This window comes from Telopea speciosissima, chromosome 1 (assembly GCF_018873765.1).
Source record: "Telopea speciosissima isolate NSW1024214 ecotype Mountain lineage chromosome 1, Tspe_v1, whole genome shotgun sequence".
NCBI classification, from domain to species: domain Eukaryota; kingdom Viridiplantae; phylum Streptophyta; class Magnoliopsida; order Proteales; family Proteaceae; genus Telopea; species Telopea speciosissima.
This window is the reverse complement of record NC_057916.1, coordinates 40709051-40732548: the sequence shown is the minus strand read 5'-3', so window position 1 is coordinate 40732548 and position 23498 is coordinate 40709051. Positions and strand designations below refer to the sequence as shown.

The 23498-nt window shown below is 38.6% G+C and overlaps 1 protein-coding gene across 1 annotated transcript; it reads right to left on the bottom strand.

The window, feature by feature from the left end:
* Positions 1–19747: 19747 nt before the first annotated feature.
* LOC122649528 lies at positions 19748–21214 on the bottom strand. The gene is made up of 2 exons (XM_043842715.1): positions 20439–21214; positions 19748–20168 (listed from the first exon to the last, which is right to left on the bottom strand). The coding sequence occupies exons 1-2, from the start codon at positions 21212–21214 to the stop codon at positions 19748–19750; spliced, it is 1197 nt and encodes a 398-aa protein (XP_043698650.1).
* Positions 21215–23498: the final 2284 nt, after the last annotated feature.

The following is a 23498-nucleotide window of genomic DNA, read 5'->3' as shown; positions in this document are numbered from 1 at the left end:
TTTTTCTCACCCCAGTGTCCTAACATACTCTCCCAGAAGCAGAGATTCTCAAAGCATATGTTATTGTAGCTATCGTAAGCAGGTTAGTTTATAAAAGATATTGCTCTCCTGACAAAGGTATTAGAGAGATTAAACACAATAACACATAAACCAGCAACATTCATTCAACATTGTTCAAAACCATGCATGAAACTCTCAAGAAATCCAACCAACATTCATCTATACCACTTAGTTCTCTTCTTCACAAATATTAGTTTCTCTGCTCATCTCTTTTGGATGGACTATAAAAATAAATAAAGAAACAGAGACTCTTACATGGTTTTTTACCCATTAGTCCATTACCCTACAAATATTATGCTTTTAATCTATTTCATTTTCTTTCTCAGCAATATCATGGTTTAATGTCTGCAGCATTCTATATGTTGTTTCCTTTTTACACTAGTCACTAGGCATTATCACTCCCTTTTGAGTTACAGAGACCGATAAGTCTGAATTCCTTCATCTTGTTACCTCCACAACATTAGGAATCATGGCAATGAAGTAACGACTTCCCATAGAACAATATCAGCTGAAAATTCCAAACTTAAGATTTCATAGTAGTGAATAATGGCTGGAAATTTTAATTTAAATATAAAAAATAGCCCAACTAGCATATTTACCTTTTTCTTCTCCACATTCAAGGCATCTTGGGCCTCACACTTCCCCCCTTCTTTAGCTTGCTGGTGAAGTTCTAATCTTCGAGATTCAAAGTCGCAATCTAAGTTGTTATTCTTTTGGAGCAAACAAGTAAAGGGATTGGATATTATGTACTGCATCTTCCTCATTTCTAAGGATGACATAACTAGGGAAACAGAGAAATAAATAAAGTGATAAACAGAACTGAAGTAATGATATTATTATTGCCTTCTCAGACATCATAAGATTGTATAGTCAAAATCCAGCATATATAATAGCAAGTAGCAACGAGCAACATGGGAAAATAAAGGGATTACTTCACTGTGAAGAGCAGAAGAAGAAAGGGGAAAAAATTCGTGGGAGTAAGTAAGGAGGAAAAAATTCGTGGGAGAGATGAAGAAGAAGAAGAAGACACACCTACCATGACAATCTAAGACCACTAGAGGAGGAAGTCCGAAACTAAGGTTGAGTAGAGCTTCAGCCGGAGGAGGAAGAGAATCTCCCTTCAGAGAGAGTGGAGCTTTGAAGAGGAAGAAGTACACACCAGATGGACGAATTCCAAAAGGGCCAAAACCCTAAGTTGAGGTTGAGCCCGTTGGAGGCTTGGAGGCTTGGAGCCTTTCAAGAATTCCAAAAACCTTCAGAATTCTCATTTCCTCTTTTTTTGTTTCAAGATAGTTATTTTTTTGGGGGTTAATTAAAGACTTGATGTCTTGACTCTTGATGATCCCATGAATCTCACACATTTATAAAACCTGCACTTCACCAATTAGGAATAAACCATGAAAAAAAATAATAGTTATTTAAATTTTAAAACATAGTTGGAAAACCGGATTTTGACTAGGGCGAGTCACCCGGGTCGAGTCAAAATTTTGGAAAACCTAGTCAAGGGCCGTGTAGATTACAAAAATGACAACTTGACAAGATTGGATCATAAATTGTCCGAGTTAAATAAGGCTCTGTATTTTTATTCGAATCATGATAAACTCGACCAAATACCAACAACAACAAGTCAACAAGGGACCAACGAAAGCGAGGGTCATCAATTTTTCGAGTCATATTTATAGGCATATAGCATTAAAAAATAAAAAATAAAACTTAAACTCATCTTGACTGGGTTTGACAAGGCCGAGTCACAAGGTTTTTTCCAAAAGACGAGTCGAGTTAAATAAGACTCAATTTTCCAACTATATGCAAAAAAACAATACACATACGTACGAGAAGCCGAGAATCAAGATCTTGACTGGGTTTGACAAGGCCGAATCACAAGGTTTTTTTCAAAAGACGAGTTGAGTTAAACTCATCTTGACTGGGTTTGACAAGGCCGAATCACAAGGTTTTTCCCAAAAGACGAGTTGAGTTAAATAAGACTCAATTTTCCAACTATATGTAAAAAAACAATACAAAAAGGAAAACACATAAGTATGAGAAGCTGAGAATCGAGATCTTTAGTCTACACGGCGACACCTAGACAACAACGTTGTCTAAGGTCTATTCAGAACCATATTTGGTTTAACTCTAGTGCTCTACTATACGGCTATGCGCCTATACCCCATCAAGGCATCAACTAGGACTGCTACATCAAGGGAAAACGGGGAAAGTAAGACATAGGTGCTATAGAAGCAAAGAGCGAGAGTAAGATAGAATGGAACTTCTAGTCTTCTCTGTTGGCTCAGTAATGGTTGACACTTGACAAGCTCATCATATCCAGTTATCCACCAATCAACCAATTATAAATGACCTAACTCGGTAATTCAAGGGAATTAGACTAACCTACACCGGGTCCGAGTCAAAACCTAGTCACTCAGTAGTCAATACTAGTTGACAAGGCCTGCAATCATAAATAACATTATGCTTTAAAATTTAAATGTTAAAAAACAAAAAGGAAAGAAAAAGAAATAAATCAATAAATCAATACACAACTCACTGATTCTTTGAATTTATTTTTGTGAAAAACTCAGTGAGTCACAACTCACTAAACTAAAAAGGTGAAATAAGCACAGCTCTCTTACCCCAATAAAAGAAAAAAAGAAGAAGAAATAAACACATCTCACATCTCACATGAAAAAATGACAAAATAGAGGTCGTTAGATGACTCAAAGTCTCAAATCCCTAATCCTAAATCCCACACTTGGAAAATGGGAACGGAAGAACTACGAACCCTAGCCCATTTCCCTTCTTCTCAACCCACGGTGAAGCTCCCGCTCCCATTTCCCTTCTTTTCTACCCACGGTGAAGCTCCCGCTGTCCGTCACTGGTGTTTGCAAGAGGCGTGCAAGTGTCTTCAGCCAAAGGTAAGGCTCCTCTTTGTCACTCTGCCCCTCTTCTTCCTCACATGATATCGTTTCTTGTTGAACATCTTCTTTTGGTTTCTCTGTAGCTCTGTTTTTCTAGTTTTTTTGTTTTGATGAAACAATAACAAAGTGAAGTGTATTAAGGATAAGGATCCGTTGGTATTTCAAATATTCAATTTTATTTGAATTAGTTAACACTTATCTAAAATTAGCTGTTGTAACTAATTGGGTTTATCCCATTGTAACAGATATGAATGTAACAACACTTTGAATTCAAGTTTATAAATATCATCATTACCCAACAAAGTGGGCAAGGTGAGATTCAGTCCAATTCAAACTCTCTATCTCTCACATGGTATCAGTTGACCTTATCGATTCCTGGTAATTTGCTGCCTTCTTCAACGACTCTATCTTAGCATTCATCTACTGCAGCAACTGTTCTTCCTCAACAATGTCTTCTTCTTCCTCAACACCTACGTGTCAGCATCACTTAACCTTGAAACTTACCTGTGATAATTTTCTTCTGTGGAAAACACAATTGTTTCCTCTTCTTCGATGCCAAGACTTAATGGGTTACATCGATGGCACAATTAAATGCCCACCCATGCATCATACTACTGTTGAATCTACTGAAGAAATTCCAAATCCTACTTACTCTGATTGGATTCGGAAAGATTAGCTCGTACTCAGCTGGATAATTTCATCACTCTCACCAAAAGTATTGCCATATGTCGTCGGGCTCGACACATCTGCAGAAGTCTGGAGTGCTCTCCAATCTGCGATCGGATCTCTCTCACATACCAGTGTTCTCCAACTCCATATGCAGCTGCAAAACCTCACCAAAGGTGATAAGTCTGCTTCTGCTTATCTTCGCGAAGTCAAATATATATCCGATCAACTTGCTGCAGCCAATCGCCCTCTCTCCAATGAGGAATTAAATGCTATTGTCTTCAAAAACATTGGACCTGATTTTAGCAATATTGTCGCTGCTCTTTCTACAAAGACTGAACCTCTCACTTTTCATGATCTTCATCGATTACTCTTGAGTCATGAACTACAGTTGAAGAGTGCTCAGGTACCCATTGAAGCAAATCTTACTCATGTACCACCACCCACTGCTGCCACAACATCAGCACTCACTTCAAATGCTTCTCCTACAAACTCTAGCATTACTAATTATTCCAACCGAGCACAAGGACAGCGGCAAAGAAATAGAAGAGATCGCTGCTAGATCTGCAGCAAGTTCAAACATACTGCTAGCAAATGTTATTTCCTCTACACCAATCCACCTCCAACAAATCCATCACCATCTGCTAATATGGCTGGCATATTACCTACTCCTCTGTCCATGAGCGATTGGTTCCCAGACACAGCAGCAACCCATCATGTCACACCGGATATCAGTAACCTGCAAATCTCTGTACCATATAATGGTAATGATTCCTTGCGCATAGGTAATGGGGTTGGATTAAACATTAGCAATATTGGCTCTCTCATATCCGTTCTCCATCTAATAATTTATTTCATTTCACCAACATACTCCATGTCCCTAAAATCACCAAAAACTTACTTTCTATTCATCATTTCACAAAGGATAATAACTGTTTCTTTGAATTTCACCCTTTTCATTTCATTGTGAAAAGCCTAGGTGACAAAAACGCCTCTGCTTCAAGGATCTCTTAAGGACGGGCTGTATCAATTGTCGAGCTTCAAGCCTCCATCACCTTCAGCCAACACCGCCCACTCTGATGTTCAAAATTCTGCCAATGCGTGGCATGCTAGGTTGGGACATCCTCAACCACGCACAGTACATGCATTGATTCATTCCCAAGTCTTACCTTGTTCTTCCAATAAAATAAATAAATGTGCATCTTGTTTTCTTGGCAAATCCCATAAAGCATCATTACCTGTCACTGGTAGCATTAGTTCTGCACCACTTGATTTAATTTTTAGCGATGTATGGGGTCCAGCTCCAGTTTCCTCAATCAATGGTTTTCAATATTTTGTTCTTTTCATTGATAATTTCTCCAAATTTACTTGGTATTATCCACTTCAAAATCGTTCTCTTGTTCCTTCTATTTTTCAACAATTTAAACGAATGGTGGAGAAACAATTTTCAAGACCAATAAAACAATTCCAATCAGATTGGGGTGGGGAATTTCAAAAATTTAATACCTTTCTTAACAAATGTAGTATTATTCATAGAGTTGCATGTCCTCACACGCATGAGCAAAATGTTGCTGCGGAGTGTAAAATTAGACAGGTGGTAGACACAGGTTTAACACTTCTTACTCATGCTTCCATTCCACTAAAATATTGGTTGTTTGCTTTTGAAACTGCAATTTATCTCATAAATTGTTTACCCACTGTTCTTCACAAAAATAAATCTCCTATACAAGTCTTGTCTAATCTTACACCCAACCATTCTTTCTTCAAAATTTTTGGTTGTGTTGTCTACCCTCTCTTGCGCCCCTATAATTCTCACAAGTTCTCTCTCCGCTCTACTTTGTGTGTTTTTATGGGATACAGTCCTCTGCATCATGGCTACAGATGTTTGGATCAAAAAACAAACCGCATGTACATTGCTCGCCATGCTCAGTTTATTGAGGATCACTTTCCTTTTGCTACTCATATTCAAAGCACACAACCACATTCACTCCCACCTTAACCATGGTTATCAATATCCACCTTTGATACATGTTCGTTACAGGTCCAAGAAACAGCAGGCACTTCATCTGGTATGACTTCACATACTATACCTTCATCATCTCCAGTCTCCCCTACCTACAATTATTCACTACTTATTGCCAATGCTGATGTGATCCCTACCCCATCTACTAACGAACAAGGATCAGATGCTATGAATAATGTTGCAAGGGTTATTGCAGATCCACAACCTTCCTTGCCTCCTGATTCAATATCTTCACAAGCCCAGAGTCATTTACTTGCAGCGCCTCTCACAAGGACTCGCCCGATGCAACTAAGATCTAATCCAAGGCCATCAACACGTTATCCTTTGCCATCTGCCCACTTAATAGAAGGGCCCATTGAGGTTGAACCTACTTGTTTCACAGAGGCTAACAAACATGATAAGTGGCAGACAGCTATGGAAACGGAGTTCAATGCACTGTTAAAAAATGAAACTTGGAGTTTAGTTCCACCACAATCCCATCAGAATGTAATTGGATCTAAGTGGGTGTTTCGAATAAAAAGAAAAGCAGATGGTACGATTGAGCGCTACAAGGCCTGATTAGTGGCCAAAGGCTACAACCAGTAGGAAGGTATCAATTACACAGAGACATTTAGTCCTGTGGTAAAGCCTACTACAGTTCGGACTGTGTTATCCTTGGCGACAGTAAACAACTGGGAGATGCGCCAATTGGATGTAAGCAATGCTTTCTTACATGGAACACTCAAGGAGGAAGTTTATATGAAACAATCTCAAGGATTTATTGATCCCACTATACCACAGTATCTTTGCCGGTTACATAAGACGTTGTATGGTTTGAAGCAAGCGCCAAGGGCTTGGTTTCAAAGATTGAGTGCCTATCTACTTACTTTGGGGTTTGAAGGATCCAAAACCGACACCTCATTATTTATTCTTAAGCAGGCCTCTCATTGTGTTTATATGTTGGTGTACGTAGATGACATAGTCATCACTGGCTCTAATCCCACACTACTCCATCATACCATTACTTCTCTACAGCAGGAGTTTGCCATTCGTGATTGGAAAATTTGCATTATTTCCTTGGCGTGGAGGTGCTTCAATGTTATAAAGGTATTGTGCTCTCTCAACAAAAATATATTACAGATCTTCTCAAAAAGAGTGGCATGGATGGTGTCAAACCAGTCCATACACCTATGGCTATCAATACCCAGTTATCACAAGCTCAAGGGAAGCCATTGGTTGATGCAACAACATATCGTAGTATAGTGGGAGCCCTCTAGTACGCCACATTAACAAGGCCAGACATATCATATTCTATTAACAAAGTATGCCAATATCTCCAAACCCCAACTGATGAACATTGGCAAGCAGTCAAACGCATACTACGATATCTTAAAGAAAGCGTTTCACATGGCCTTCTTCTCACCAGCTCTACATCTCCCACGATCAATGCCTTTAGCGATGCTGATTGGGCTGGATGCCCTGATGACAGACGGTCTACAAGTGGGTTTGCAATATTTCTTGGCAACAACCTAATATCATGGTCTGCTCATAAACAAAATACAATCGCTCGATCTTCAACAGAATCTGAATATAGAGCGCTTGCTAATGCGACAGCAGAGGTGGTCTGGATTAAATCTCTCTCACAAGAACTTGGTGTGCCACAAGCAAAGCCTCCAGTACTTTGGTGTGATAACTTAGGAGCTACTTATCTCATAGTGAATCCATTGTTCCATGCACGCACCAAACACATAGAGGTGGATTTTCACTTCGTTCGTCACTTGGTTACACAAGGCTTGCTTGAAGTCAAATTCATCTCCACTCGTGATCAGCTAGCGGATATTTTCACCAAATCCTTATCACATTCTCGCTTTGAAATGATTCGTAACAAGTTGAAGATCGTTTAGAGACCAACTTCCACTTGAGGGGGGATGTTAAGGATAAGGATCCGTTGGTATTTCAAATATTCAATTTTATTTGAATTAGTCAACACTTATCTAAAACTAGCTGTTGTAACTAATTGGGTTTATCCCATTGTAACAGATACGAATGTAACAACACTTTGAATTCAAGTTTATAAATATCATCACTACCCAACAAAGTGGGCAAGGTGAGATTCATTCCAATTCAAACTCTCTATCTCTCACAAAGTGTACTCACACAAACCACACACCAGCCCCAATGCTTTTCCTGTTTTTGGTCACTAGGTAGTAGGTACTTGGGAGACTAATAAAGACATGGCTGACCTTGTGATTGCAAATTTGAAGGCTCACTTTCTGAAGAAGCCACTGTTGTCACCTGTGGACTGATTTTTTGAGGATTGACTCAAAAAATTACTGTTCAACCATTGAAGCTCAAACAGATTACTAATCTTATGGGAATGATTTCAAGGATGTATGGAATTTTCTTTTCCCTTCTAGTGAAAATTTAGACTTGTTGAATAAAGTATAAACTGAAAGGATTCATGTTAAAGCATGACCTAATTTAATTTAAACTTCTGGTTTTATTGTCATTATCTAATTGCTTGTCATTCTTCTTTGAATGTTACATTGTTCAGGTAAGGCATGAGTTGGAGTTGTATTACTAAGCCTTTCATCTTTGAGTGGGTGACCACCAATACTTGCTTGTTGCTTTTCTTTAACTTACTTTTGTTGGGTTTTGTATAGGTGGACTGTTTTTTGTTTCTAGTTGTGGATTTGTGGTTGAATGTTGGCTTCAAGATGTTGAATGACTTTTGAAGATGTATCCCCTTCCCGTGCATTCTCTTTTGATGGATGAAAAGAATGATATTTTTTTTCAACGGGGTTGGGGCCTTGTGAAGACCAAGGGAGTACTCTTTCCCATTTGAAGAAGAATTGTTTTGAGTCAAGTTTGACATCTTTTGTATGCTATCTACCTTGAAATATGGTTTTATTGTTGGAGATATTACCTTTATGGAACTTTTTTAATATGTGAAAACTAGATCACAAAGAGCAGCTTACTGCATTGTTTTTGACTTTTGTTTTATTAACTGTGGACAAGTAAATTTGATATTAGTTAGATTTGTGGTGAATGCTTTGATTATTTTAGAATAATGGTTATTAGTTTATTAACTGTGGATAGGAAAGCATTTGGTTGAGATATCCAGCTCGTGGGAGCTGTATTAGCTACTTTAGTGATGCATTGGAGGTCTGAGAATGTTTTGGAATTGGATTTTTTAGCATAAGTTAATTTCTGTCTTCCCTGTCTTTTAATTCATAATTTCCAGGTGTTGTGCTTCTGGCATAAGTTTTTCCCTGTCTTTTAGTTCATAGTTCATAATTTTAGAGTGTTGTGCTTCTCTACAAGACTGAATAATTTTTTCTAAACTGATGGAAACTCCTTGTTCTCCTTTCTGTTTGTTTATCAATTTTTTTTGGTAATAATAATTGAATAAGGTTACAGTCTTAATCTATAGACAGAGACAGAGTCAGGGTCAGGGTCAGGGTCAGGGTCAGGGTCAGGGTTTAGGGTTAGGGTCAGCCAGGCCCTGGATGGCGAAACAAGGTCAGGGCCAATCAGGGCCAACCTGGCCCGACCCTGCCCAATCAGGGACAATCAGGGCGGGCTTAGGTTGGGCTTGGCCCTGCCAGGGTCAGGGTTAGGGTCAGGGTTTTAAGACCCTAAGTCAGGGTCAGGGTGGGTTTGGGCCGAGATAAGGGGACTCAGGGTTGGGCTGGGGTTTCAAAAAGCCCGACCCAACCCGACCCTGTTACAGCCCTACTAGGTAGCATTCTCTTTTCCATACAATAATAACTAGGTAGGGCCAGGCTCAATCCGAGGCCTCAACCCTGATTCGGCCCAACCCAACCTTGCCCTCGGGCTTGAATAAATGAACCCTAACCCGCCCTCAGGGTTGAAAAATCTGGGCCAAAACTTGTTCAAACTCTGGGAGGGTTATGGTGGCTCAAGGCTCACTTGGCCAAACTTGCACCCCTAAGGCACCCGGATCGTTCTCCTCTCAGGTTCCCTGCTCGATCAGGTTCACAGGTTCCTCTAATAGGGGGCAAAAATGACAACCTCACCCCCTGCCCCAGCACACTGCCCAGGTGGGGTGAGGTCGTCATTTCCGCCCCCTATGAGAGGAACCTACGAACCTGACCGGTCAAGGAACCTGAGAGGAGAAACATTCCTAGGCACCCCTATCTTAAAGAACAATTGAGAATATGACAAGTGACAATTAAAAGAGGGTGTCAAAGTTTTAAATACCTTTATAGAGGTTCCATTAAAACACTTGCAACAAAAAAAAGTGTGACATACTATTTTCAATGAAAAGAGTTATTATGGATGAGATGAATGATAGCTCTTCAAAAGGAGAATGGAAGATTTTTCAGGGAGATAATTCTTGTAGTTTTGTTATTTTTTAATGGCTTGAAATTCATTTAATTTAGTAGATCTAAGAGCTTTGTTGCCCTAAGGAACAAGGATATAAATATTGGACCAGCCAGCCAATCTGAATCAGAAATAGTCCAAACATCCACTGCAAGAGTAGAATACCAAGCCAAGTAGAAGGGACAAGCTGAGAGCGACCACACAAATAGGGGTGATGTATGCATATTCATTCCAGCTCTACGTATGTTGGAAATAGTTGTTATCAAATTGATAGAACCTAAAATGGATGAAATATGATCCTAATCCTAGTCAATCCGGCTCGGGTTGATTTTGTATGAAAACTATGGTTAGGATGTTTTTAATCCGATTTTTACCAAGTTTAGATCAGTCCTAATCCAATTCGGACCGAAATCGGTCAAGACCAATCTGAATCCTGATTCTGGGTGTTTAAACATTGCCAACTGCTAGTATTGCTAAAGCCATCTGATTTTGTTTAGACTGATCTTTGGATTTTGTGTAGTGCACCTTTAAAGTGCATCGGATGGAGGCCACTACACTTGATAAAAATTCAAGTCTCAAGTTTGATGCACTGTATCTGATGCATTTTAAAGGTGCACTGTCTAGTGCACCACACTTGAGAGGATAAAATTCTTTTCTATCATGGTTAGCACCTTTCATTATGTTAGTCATTTTTCCTTATGCCACAAAAAAAAAAAAAAAAAATACTGTTAAGAGTTGAAGACATGCATTTGAATAAGTTTTCATTATACCTGAATGATCCTTTTTGGATCCTTTTTGCAGGCTTAGTTATAATCTGTAACAGCCTCTCCAACTTTGAGTCCTCGTTGTTGGATAAGCCCTTCCGACCTTCTACCGCTCCATTACCAACCAAAAGGAGAGCAAATGCAACCAAAGCAAGTGACATAGAGAGAGATAAAACCACTTGATATGATGCCATAGGCACTAAGTGTTTTGTAAGACACTAGACAATACATGTGGCATGTGAGTACTGATTTATAATAGTAGGAAAATAGGCGGAAATAAAGAAAGAAGTTGAAACCGAGATTTCATAAATGCTTATTGATTATAGATAAGGATGGCATTAATGGTTCTTTCCTTAAAATAAAAGGATGCATTAATGGTTCTTTTCTTAAAATGAATTGTCATAAATTAATAGTTGTGTTTTACATAATTTTTTTTTTTGGGTAGAAAGAAAGGCTATTCATTCATGCATGTCCAACGCCAAACAAAGGAAAGTACAATACATAAAACTGATAGAGAACATGACAAATATGAGGTATGGATGTACGGTATCCAAAACCAAGGAGTGGAAATTGACCCGGTCTCACATGCCATTGACTGGGTCATCCAAACTATGGGTTGATTCATAAACACTTCCCTAGAGAACAGACTGTAAACACAGCTGAGTTTAAGCACATGCATAAACGTGCCAATAAAAGGGTCCCCATACGTGCCAAAAAGAACAAATCCACACTGCCCACGCGTGCCGACATACCGCCACAACCTACTTTCAAACAGACATGTCGGATAGGCAAAGGTCTCATGGATCGGCGAGTAGAACTTTGATTGACTGCAAGATGACCACCAGAATTCCTGCCACAGCCTACTTTCGAACAGATCTGCTGGATCGGCGAGTGGAGCATCGTCCGACGACCAAAGGTGGTTAGTGAAGATTGAACGGCCATTGGATCATCCGAGCGGACAATAACCACGGTGCCATCAGTACCAGAGTCGGCATCACCTACAAACACACAAATAAAGAGAAAAGAAAACCCTCCGGTAACCCCTCGGTGTTGTCCACATAGAACCCAAAGACTGAAACTAGTATTTGGATCATAACAAAAGAGATTGTTTGCCGGCGATGGCAAAAAGCCCCCAACAAACCACAAAGCGTAGAGCTTCAGGGTAGGGAAAGGGAAAAGGGTAGGGATATGACTGACGGTATCGGCGGTGGTAGCCAAGGTGGTAGCAGGGTGGAGAGGGTGTGGAAGATGCGGCAAGCTCCAAAGAAAAAGATCAATAACCCCTAGAGCCACATCACAGATATGCTTCCAAGCATCTTCTCTACGCGCAAGCTCTGTCGGATATGCCAGAGTAGGAGGAGGAGACCTTACTGATCTAAAGATGTTGTGACAAGTGTTGGGGTAGTCGAAGGCAGCAGAGACGTAAATAGATGCATAATCGAAGCAGTCCAAACCCAAGTCCCGCAGAGACGCTTGCATAGAGTTGTAGGCATAAGAATATTTGTCGAAGCACAACTTGAGGGCTTTCTTAGTGGCAGCATCGTTGGCACTGCTCAACAAGTGAGACGACAGGTAACACCAATGAGAAGGGGAGAAAAAACTAGAAGATGAAGAAACACTTAATATACTTGTAGGGGCAATTACTATCACTACCCTACACTTAGCTTAAATTTACTAAAACTATCCTACCGTAAACTTCTTTTCTGAAACTACCCTGCTTTTAAACTTTTACATCTTCTTCTACCCTCATGTTTTTAAATACCAAAATTATTCTTCCTTTTCACCTAGTAATCTGCTAATCTATTTAACCTACGTACCATTCTTCTTCTATTTTTTACTATTTTTGTCATTAAAATAGTAAAAAATGAAAGCACCCACCCGCTTCTTATCTCTCCCATTTTTTACTCTATTCGATTTTTTTTCTTCAATCTTTCTATTTAATTAATTTTTTATTCAACATTTTCATCCTCATCGTTCTTCTTCGAACAGATCGGCCTGATCCTCACCGTGATCCAGTTCTTCTCCTACGTCTCCATTATAAGTGCATTCCCTTCTCTGAAACCAATTCATCTTTCATGGATTCTCAATTGAAATCGTCAAGAAGGTAGAGACAATCCGATGATTGATCTTGTGCCGTTCTATCCCATGGCTGCAAGGTTGAAGAGAGATGAAGATGGTCGTGTAGAGATCAATTGTAATGGAGAGGGAGGGTTGCCTTCTGCTTCTACGAATATGAAGAGGGAGAAGACGAGTGACGACTCGAGAATCGTGATGTAGGTTAATAAAAAATAAAAAACATGGAAAGGTAAATTGAAGAGAGTCGATCTGTTCCATGGCTTTAGTGAATGGTATCAAAACGGGTATCAGTAACCTACAAAACCGATACGATACCGATACAGTATTGGCCTGGATTGGCTGTATTGGACAAAATTTCCCCTGAATCTCCTTAAAAATGAGTTTTCTGACCATTTTACCCCTTGTCCATATCGTGTTATCAATAAGGTATCGGCACGGTATCGGTGACTAGCAAAACCGATACGTATCACCCGATATGGGTAATACGTCTTTTCGAAGAAGAATGATGAGGATGAAATTTTGAATAAAAAATTAATTAAAGAGAGAATTGAAGAAAAAACAAAAAAAAAAAAAAAAAAACGAATGGAGTAAAAAATGGGAGAGAGAAGAAGTGGGTGGGTGCTTTCATTTTTTACTACTTTAATGACAAAAATAGAAAAAAAAATAGAAAAAGAATGGTAGGTTAAATAGATTAACAGGTTACTAGGTGAAAAGAAACGACATCTGGGTATTTAAAAACATGAGGATAGAAGGAGATGTAAAAGTTTAAAAGTGGGGTAGTTTCAGAAAAGAAGTTTAAGGTGGGGTAGTTTTAGCAAATATAGGCTAAGTGTAGGGTAGTAATAGTAATTACCCCTATATTGTGTTATAGGAATTTCTTATTTTCTTTAAAACATATTCTCATATTTTTTAAGGGAAATAGAACACTACCTGGGCGTATGCGGTACACTGTCCCTGTGTCAAGATATAGGGACAGGCGAAATGACCGCCACATCCCCAAGAAATTCCACCATTCCATTGAGGTGTGAAAGTCGACATTTCATCCGCCCGTGTCTGGGCGCACGAGCAGCCCACTGCCCACCAATATATCATTCTTTTCCTCGGTTTTTTCTTTCTAATAATGGAACAATCTTCCCAAAGAGGAAACTGATTGCATCTCCCTTAGGTGATGTAACGACCCCAATCCAAGGACCAAGTGGGGCCCATGACACCAGAGTCCAGTTGGGACCACACAGGAAAACATTCGGTCAAGCATTCAACATAAGCAAAGTGCATAAAATTAAAGAACATAATAGTAAGCCGAAGATAACGATTTAAAACTTAAAACATGGTACTGATGGCTCTAACGTCTACAATCCATACTCTCTAAGGAGAGGAAGAGAACTTCAAAATTATTACAGTCATCTGGATTCAAGATCCTCCTTCAAAAGTAATTATCCTTTACAACAACAGAGTTCTATCTATTTCAAAGTAATAGCCTAAAAAATAAAATGATCCTCAGACCATCAGTCTTCATCTTGCCCGACGATAGCAATGCCCTTGCCCTTATCCATGCCTGTCTTATCTGTAAAAAGATTATCATTCAAGGAATGAGCTATCGCCCAGTAAGAAATAACATTGCTAATCATGCCCACAATATACATGCAATTAAAATTTCATTTTTCTATCCATAAGCATGGTATCATTTCTTATCATTTGAATAATAATCATTTAATCAGTCGATTTCCATAAATCTTTCAATCATTATTCTACCTGTAATATTTCATTCATTTTTCATTTCATTTCAGTCTTAGTTCTTTCTCCAGTATATCTCCGTCGTACTACCGAAGTAGCTGTAGTTACAAACCACTAAAATGGGTTCAGTCGTACCATCGAAATGGCTCCAGTTACAAACCACTAGAATGGGTTCAGTCATGGCCTCAACACCCATCTCCATAGGCACTTCATGAGCACCGGGTCGTATGTTGGCTGTGCCCGTCGGCACATAACTTTTTTTTCATTTTCATCCTTTGTTAACCATTTTTAGTCATCATTCATAGAATCACATACCATTTACATTCCCATTAATAACCATGAAATCATTCCACATTCAAGCCTATAAGGACCTAACGTGGTCATATCAAGAAATCTTTACTAAATATCACCATTAACATTGCATAAACATGCATGTATTAATATCACCATAAACATTGCATAAACATATATGTATTCAATCTACAATATTAACCATCGATTAACAATGCTTCCTTACCAACACTTCCGCGTTCTGATTGTCCAATTAATATCGGCCTTTCAAGGGTCCTTCTTCTTCAAATAAAAACCCCAAAACTTAGGGATCTTATATCAGATCTTCAAACAAGGTCAAAGTCTCTTCAATCCAGGATAGGTTCTAGTGGAAATCTTCAATTGTAAAATTGTGCTACGTCACTGTTTTACCTACAGTGATATAAAAATACAAAATAAATACTTAATGTGCTTAATCTTGAACAAGGTCAGTGGCTACTGAAAGATAACATCCACATATTTATTTCATAATAAGACCTTACATCTTGAAACCCCTCCTAACATAGAGTTTCAAATATTTCAAAAATACCATTCTGACTAAGACAGATTTGGAGTCATCAACTTGTAAAAATCATAAGTCCAATCTACCGAACTCAAATGTCCTCAATATTTTTGGAGGATTTATAAGACTGATTTAAGTTTATTCAGTTCAAGACTTAGATCAAAATTCAAAGTATAAGTACCTCAAACACATCTCTCAATCTCGGGTACAGAAAACAACCCTAATAGTGACCTATCTGTGAGCACGAATTTGTAAACATCTCAAAAGAACTTATTTCTTAATGAGATTTTCAGGAGATCATATTAATACATATATATACTCTCAATAATTATTTAAGACCATGAATCTATCCCTAACTATGGTAGATAACATGAACAATCTTGGGCTACTGTTCTGTCCAACCCAGAAATTTTAGAAACAAGAAAATCAGTTACTTTTTCTCTCATCACCTCTTGTATCCGAATTTTCCAAGCTTCAATACCATGATTTAAATTTAGAAAAACATCCGTATAACATGAATAATATATGCCCTAATCCATATAAAATTCATAAGGCATCCTCAAACATCAAAGCCCTATTCTTCCATCCCATTTAGGAAATCTTCTCTCAAGAGGCAAAAATTCAGAATGCAAGGATGGAAAACCTACCTTGTTGCAGAACCAAGTCTTGATCCTAGCTTTGGCCCTTCACTCCACCATCTTCCAAGCTCCAATCTTCAAATCAGCCTTGGAACTCTTCTCACAAAACCCTAGAATTTGAACTCTCAAATTCCAAAAGCACTCACTCTCTCCTTCCCTCTCTTTCTTTTTTCTCTTCTCTCTCCTATCTCTCCCCCTTAGAACGACTCTCTCTTTTAATCTCCCTTTCTTTGATTTTTATCCCACTTGAAATATCCCTTATGCCCCTCCATATCTTCTTCTTTCTTTATTTTATCCTCTCATTAACTTATTTCCAACCTTGAAATCTCCCTTATGCCTTTCCATATATTCTCCTTTCCTTATTTTATCTTCTCATTAACATAATAGCCTCATCCCCTCTTATCAAGAGTTTACACACCTTCACTTAAATTCCTTTTTTTTGTTTCTTTTTTTTTTTTGTGACTTTCCCATAAAACCATTAATGGACCTAGCCTTGTAACAAAATATAAAAAAAAACACAAAGTCTTCTTATTGCTTAATTGGTGATTTGAGCCTTGGACCTATGACCCATCTAAACAAACTAATGACCACTATGCTATTAATTAAGTTTATAATTTTTGGCTCAAAATAAATATATAAAGCATAACATACCAAGCTACAAATTGAAATAAACTAACATAAATGCCTAAAAAAATGGGGTATTACATCCTTCCCCCCTTAAAAAAAATTTCGTCCTCGAAATTGACATACCTTGATCATCAAATAGCTGGGAATACTCATTAGGCATGTTGGATTCAAGCTCCCATGATGCTTCTTGGCTTGTTTGATTCCTCCACAAGACTTTCAACAATGGGACAGCTCGGTTCCGCAAAACTTTATCCTTCCGGTCTAGAATCTTCACAGGTTCTTCCACGTATGATAAATCTTCATTCAATTGTAACGGTTGGTAGTCCAAAACATGAGATGAATCACCAACGTACTTCTTCAGCATTGACACATGGAAAACACTATGGACATTGGACAACTCTGACGGTAAGGCAAGCTTGTAAGCCACTGGTCCCACTGTTTTAAGAATCTCGAAGGGTCCTACATACCTCGGACTCAACTTTCCTTTCTTGCCAAACCTCATAATTCCCTTCATTAGTGCAACTTTCAGAAACACCTTATCCTCCTTCATCAAATTCCAAAGGCCTCCTTCTCACATCTATATAGCTTTTCTGCCTGCTAAGGGCAGTCTTTATTCTCTTCTGAATCAGTTCTACTTTCTCCAAAGTCTGTTGTACCAATTTAGGTCCCAACAATTGTCTTTCACCAACATCACTCCAATTAAAATCGGCAACCTACATTTCCTTCCATACAAGGCTTCATATGGTGCCATCCCAATTGTGGATTGATAACTATTATTAGGCAAACTCAGCCAATGATAAGTGTTCACTCCAACTTCCTTTGAAATCAATAGCACAGGCTCGAAGCATGTCCTCTAAAATTTGTATTGTCCTTTCCGATTGTCCATCTGTCTGGGGATGAAAAGCAGTGCTGAAAAGCAACTGAGTACCCATAGCTCTTTGCAAACTCTTCCAAAAATATGAAGTAAACCTTGGATCTTTGTCAGAAACAATGGACACAGGCACACCATGCAGTCGTACAATCTCATCAACATACAACTTTGCTAGCCTGTCCAATGAGTATTTGATCCGAATAGGTAAGAAATGGGCTGATTTAGTTAGTCTATTGACAATCACCCAAATCGCATCATGATTCTGTGGAGTCTTTGGTAACAATGTGACAAAATCCATCGTAATATGCTCCCACTTCCACTCAGGCATTTTTAGAGTTTGTAGAAGTCCTGAGGATCATTGGTGCTCAATCTTCACAAGCTGACAAGTCAAACACCTTTGCACATACTTTGCAATCTCTCTTTTCATGTTGTTCCACCAAAAAGTTTCCTTCAAGTCTTGATACATCTTGGTGCCTCCAGGATGAATGGTATATGGACTACAATGTGCTTCCTTCGGTAGTATTTCTTTCAATTTTTCAATATTTGGCACACACAATCTGGTTCGAAATCTTAGGGAACCATCTGTTGCAATAGAAAAGTCTTTCCGTTTACCTTCTTGTATCTCTTTCCTCACCCTCTCCAAGAATAGATCTTCATTTTGCCTTTCCTTTATTTGATCAATAACAGAAGGCTGAACCATCAAACTTGCCAACAAGGCTGTGGCATTCCCAGTCACCATCTCCAAACCCAATCTTTTGCAGTCTTCAATTAAATGAGGTTGGCTAGTAAACATTGCAGCCATCACTCCCTGGGACTTCCTGCTCAGTGCATCTGCCACCACATTGGCTTTACCAGGATGATAGTTGATATTATAGTCATAATCCTTAAGTAATTCTAGCCATCTCCTTTGCCTCAAATTCAATTCCTTTTGGGTGAAGAAGTACTTCAAACTTTTATGGTCGGTATAGATCTCACACCTCTCACCATAAAAATAGTGTCTCCATATCTTCAGTGCGAAGATCACTGCCACCAATTCTAGATCATGTGTTGGGTAGTTTTGTTCATGAACCTTCAATTGCCTTGAAGCATAAGCTATCACCTTTCCATATTGCATGAGTACACACCCTAACCCGCTTCTTGAACCATTGCTATAAATAACGAAACCTCCCGTTCCCTGTGGAATAGACAACACTAGAGCAGAAATCAGTCTTTTCTTCAATTCTTGGAAACTCTTTTCGCAGCCCTTAGACCATATGAATCGAATTCCCTTCCTAGTGAGTCTGGTCAATGGTACAGCAATGGTGGAAAACCCCTCTATAAACCTTCTGTAGCAACCAGCTAAACCAAGAAAGCTTCTAATCTCAATCACACTTGTCGGTCTAGCCCAATCCATCATAGCTTGCACTTTACTGGGGTCTACCATAATGCCATCTGCTGAAATAATGTGACCTAGAAACACAACGTTGTCGAGCCAAAACTCGCACTTCTTGAACTTAGCATAAAGCTTCTCTTTCCGCAGTGTCCGCAATACTACCCTCAGGTGCTCCTCATGTTCTTCCTTACACTTAGAGTAAATCAAAATATCATCAATGAAAACAATCATGTACTGATCAAGTACGTCATGGAACACTCTGTTCATTAAATCCATAAAGGCTGCCGGGGCATTAGTCAACCCGAATGGCATAACCAAAAACTCATAATGTCCATATCGCATCCGAAACGCTGTCTTTGGGACGTCATCCTCCTTAATTCTTAATTGATGGTATCTGGATCGCAAATCAATATTTAAAAAGACTCTTGCTCCTTGAAGTTGATCAAATAGATCATCAATCCGGGGTAATAGATACTTATTCTTTATGGTTACCCGGTTCAATTCTCTATAATCTATACACATCCTCATGGTACCATCCTTCTTCTTGACAAAAAGGACTGGAGCTCCCCACGGCGAAACACTAGGCCGTATGAAACCCTTGTCCAACAACTCTTCCAATTGATTCTTCAATTCTTTCAGTTCTACTGGAGCCATCCGGTATGGTGCTTTGGATATTGGCAATGTACCAAGAACCAACTCAATAGAAAACTCCATATCTCTTTTGGGTGGCAATTCTACCAAATCCTTCGGAAACACATCCGAAAAATCCCTCACAATAGGTACATCAGTTAAAACTGATCCCTTCACTTTAGTGTCAACAACTGAAGCTAAAAATCCTTGGCATCCTTACCTCAGCAACTTTCGGGCTTGCATCACCAAAATTATCACCGATGGCAGAGTTCCTATCATCATCCCAGAAAATTCAAACTCTGGTTCCTTCACAGGTCTTACGATCACTCTCTTTTCAAAACAAAGAACACTAGCATGATATGCTGCTAGCCAATCCATTCCAAGTATAACATCAAAATCCTTCATTTCTAACAGAATTAAGTCTGCAGTCAATTTTCTATCCATAATCTCTACATCACAACCTTCACAAATTAATTTTGTCTCTATCATTCCTCCAGAAGGTGTAGACACACACAACCGGTAATTCAAAACTTTAGGCACAACATTCAATTTAGTAGCAAAGGTACTCGATACAAAACTATGAGTGGAACCCGAATCAAATAGGACATAAGCAGGTATTCCAGAGATTTCAGTATACCTAATCATACATAATTATTCATCAATTAATATAGGGAAACCACCACACAACATCATCATCCTAAAACACTCATTCATAACATTTCAAAGTAAAGTAATTGTACCTGCCACAACAGAGGGAGACGACTTTGCATCCTTCTTAGTCATTGCGAAAACCCTACCAGAGGCTCTTGACTTCTGGTTTCCTTGAGTGTCCTTTCTTTCCTTGAGTGTCCTTTCTGTTCTGCATCCTCCTTAGTCATTGCGAAAACCCCTGTGATTCTTACCACACTTCTTGCAGTTAATAGTTCCTTGTGGCTTTCTCTTGTGGAATTTCTTCCAATTGTCCTTGTTTGGTGTAGGGGTAGCATAACTCTTCTTGAACTTTTTCTCTGGTTCAACTTCTTCATCCTTTGTTGCATTCTTCTCCACAGCCTCATAAATTTGAGATTTGTGAACTACTTCAGCATATGTCTTCAATTGCATGGGAGAGATACTCTTTTGGATCTCCACCCTTAAGCCTTTCTCGAACTGTCGAGTCTTCATCTCCTCTGTACTCACCATGTGTGGTGCGTACCTAGATAGTTCCTCAAACTTCCTCTTATACATCATCACTGTTTGGCTTCCTTGAGTTAAATGCATGAACTCAAAGATCTTCTTTTTCTTTACACAAGGTGGGAAGTACTTATCATCAAAAGCCGCCTTGAATCCATCCCAGGTGATTTGCCTATCACCTACTTCCAATATGGGCTTAGTCATTCTCCACCACTGATCTGCTTCTCCTTGAAGCATAAAGGTGGCGCACATAACCTTCTGTGCATTAGTGCACCTGATCACTTCATAAACCTTTTCCAAGTCACTAATCCACTGTGTGGCAACAGCTGGATCAACATTTGTTCCCTTGAAAGCTACCAAATGGAGCTTCTTAAAATCCTTAAGGACATGTTTGTCCTCAGTCTCAGTCACTTCCCTTCTGCCGCCACTACCAATAGTTGGTGTAGCTTGAGCAGTCACCTCTACCCGATTAGTTTGGTTCTGTAATGCCCCCACAAAGGTTGCCAATAGCATTTAGTACTTGTTCCATCTGAGTTTGCCCTTCAATCACTAGTGTTTCAGGGCTCTCTTGAGGCACTTCGGTCTGGCCTCTACCTCTTCTTCTCTTGGGTGCCATTACCTAGTCACCAAAAACATGGATTCAATCAATTCCTTATCCACAAAAGGACTATCAATTCAATATCATCCATCATTCTAAACAGTCCATTTACATTGACAATCAATTCCATCTAGTTCTCATTTAATTCAGTTCTGTTCAGTTAACATTCCTATGCCATCAGACCACTAGTCTATAGAATCTATCCAAATCTATTGCTCTGATACCAAGACTGTAACGACCCCAATCCAAGGACCAGGTGGGGCCCATGACACTAGAGTCCGGTCGGGACCACACAGGAAAACATTCGGTCAAGCATTCAACATAAGCAAAGTGCATAAAATTAAAGAACATAAGTAAGCAAAAGATAACGATTTAAAACTTAAAACATGGTACTGATGGCTCTAACGTCTACAATCTATACTCTCCAAGGAGAGGAACAGAACTTCAAAATAATTACAGTTATTTGGATTCAAGATCCTCCTTCAAAAGTAATTATCCTTTTCAACAACAGAGTTCTATCTATTTCAAAGTAATAGCCTATAAAAAAAAATTATCCTCAGACCATCAGTCTTCATCTTGCCCGATGATAGCGATGCCCTTGCCCTTATCCATGCATGCCTTATCTGTAAAAATATTATCATTCAAGGAATGAGCTATCACCTAGTAAGAAATAACATTGCTAATCATGCTCACAATATACATGCAATTAAAATTTTATTTTTCTATCCATAAGCATGGTATCATTTCTTATCATATGAATAATAATCATTTAATCAGTCGATTTCCATAAGTCTTTCAATCATTATCTACCTATAACATTTCATTCATTTTATCATTTTTCATTTCATTTCAGTCTTAGTTCTTTCTCCAGTATATCTCCGTCGTAATACTGAGATAGCTCTACTTACAAACCACTAGAATGGGTTCAGTCGTACCATCGAAATGGCTCCAGTTACAAACCACTGGAATGGGTTCAGTCATGGCCTCAACACCCATCTTCATAGGCACTTCATGAGCACCGGGTCGTATGTTGGCCGTGCCCGTCGGCACATAACTGTCTTTTCATTTTCATCATTTGTTAACCATTTTTAATCATCATTAATAGAATCACATACCACTTACATTCCTATTAATAACCATAAGATCATTCCACATTCAAGCATATAAGGACCTAACATAGTCATATCAAGAAATCTTTACTAAATATCGCCATTAACATTACATAAACATACATGTATTAATATAACCATAAACATTGCATAAACATATATGTATTCAATCTACAATATTAACCATCGATTAACAATGCTTCCTTATCAACACTTCCGCGTTCCAGTCGTCCAATTAATATCGGGCTTTCAAGGTTCCTTCTTCTTCAAATAAAAACCCCAAAACTTAGGGTTCTTATCTCAGATCCTCAAACAAGCTCAAAATCTCTTCAATCCAGGATAAGTTCTAGTGGAAATCATCAATTGTAAAATCTTGCTATGTCACTGTTTTACCTATAGTGAAATAAAAATACAAAATAAATACTTAATGTGCTTAATCTTGAACAAGGTCAGCGGCTACTGAAAGATAACATCCACATATTTATTTTATAATCAGACCTTACATCTTGAAACCCCTCCTAACATAGAGTTCCAAATATTTCAAAAACACCATTCTGACTAAGACAGATTTGGAGTCATCAACTTGTAAAAATCATAAGTCCATTCCACCGAACTCAAATGTCCTCAATCTTCTTGGAGGATTTATAAGACTGATTGAAGTTCATTCAGTCCAAAATTTAGATCAAAATTCAAAATATAAGTACCTCAAACACATCTCTCAATCTCGGGTACAGAAAACAACCCTAATAGTGGCATGTCTGTGAGCACGAATTTATAAACATCTCAAAAGAACTTATTTCTTAATGATATTTTCAGAAGATCATATTAACACATATATATACTCCCAATAATTATTTAAGACCATGAATCTATCCCTAACTGTGGTAGATAATATGAACAATCTTGGGCTACTGTTCTGTCCAACCGAGAAATTTCAGAAACAAGAAAATCTGTTACTTTTTCTCTCATCACCTCTTGTATCCGAATTTTCCAAGCTTCAATACCATGATTTAAATTTAAAAAAACATCCATATAACATGAATAATATATGCCCTAATCCATATAAAATTCATAAGGCATCCTCAAACAT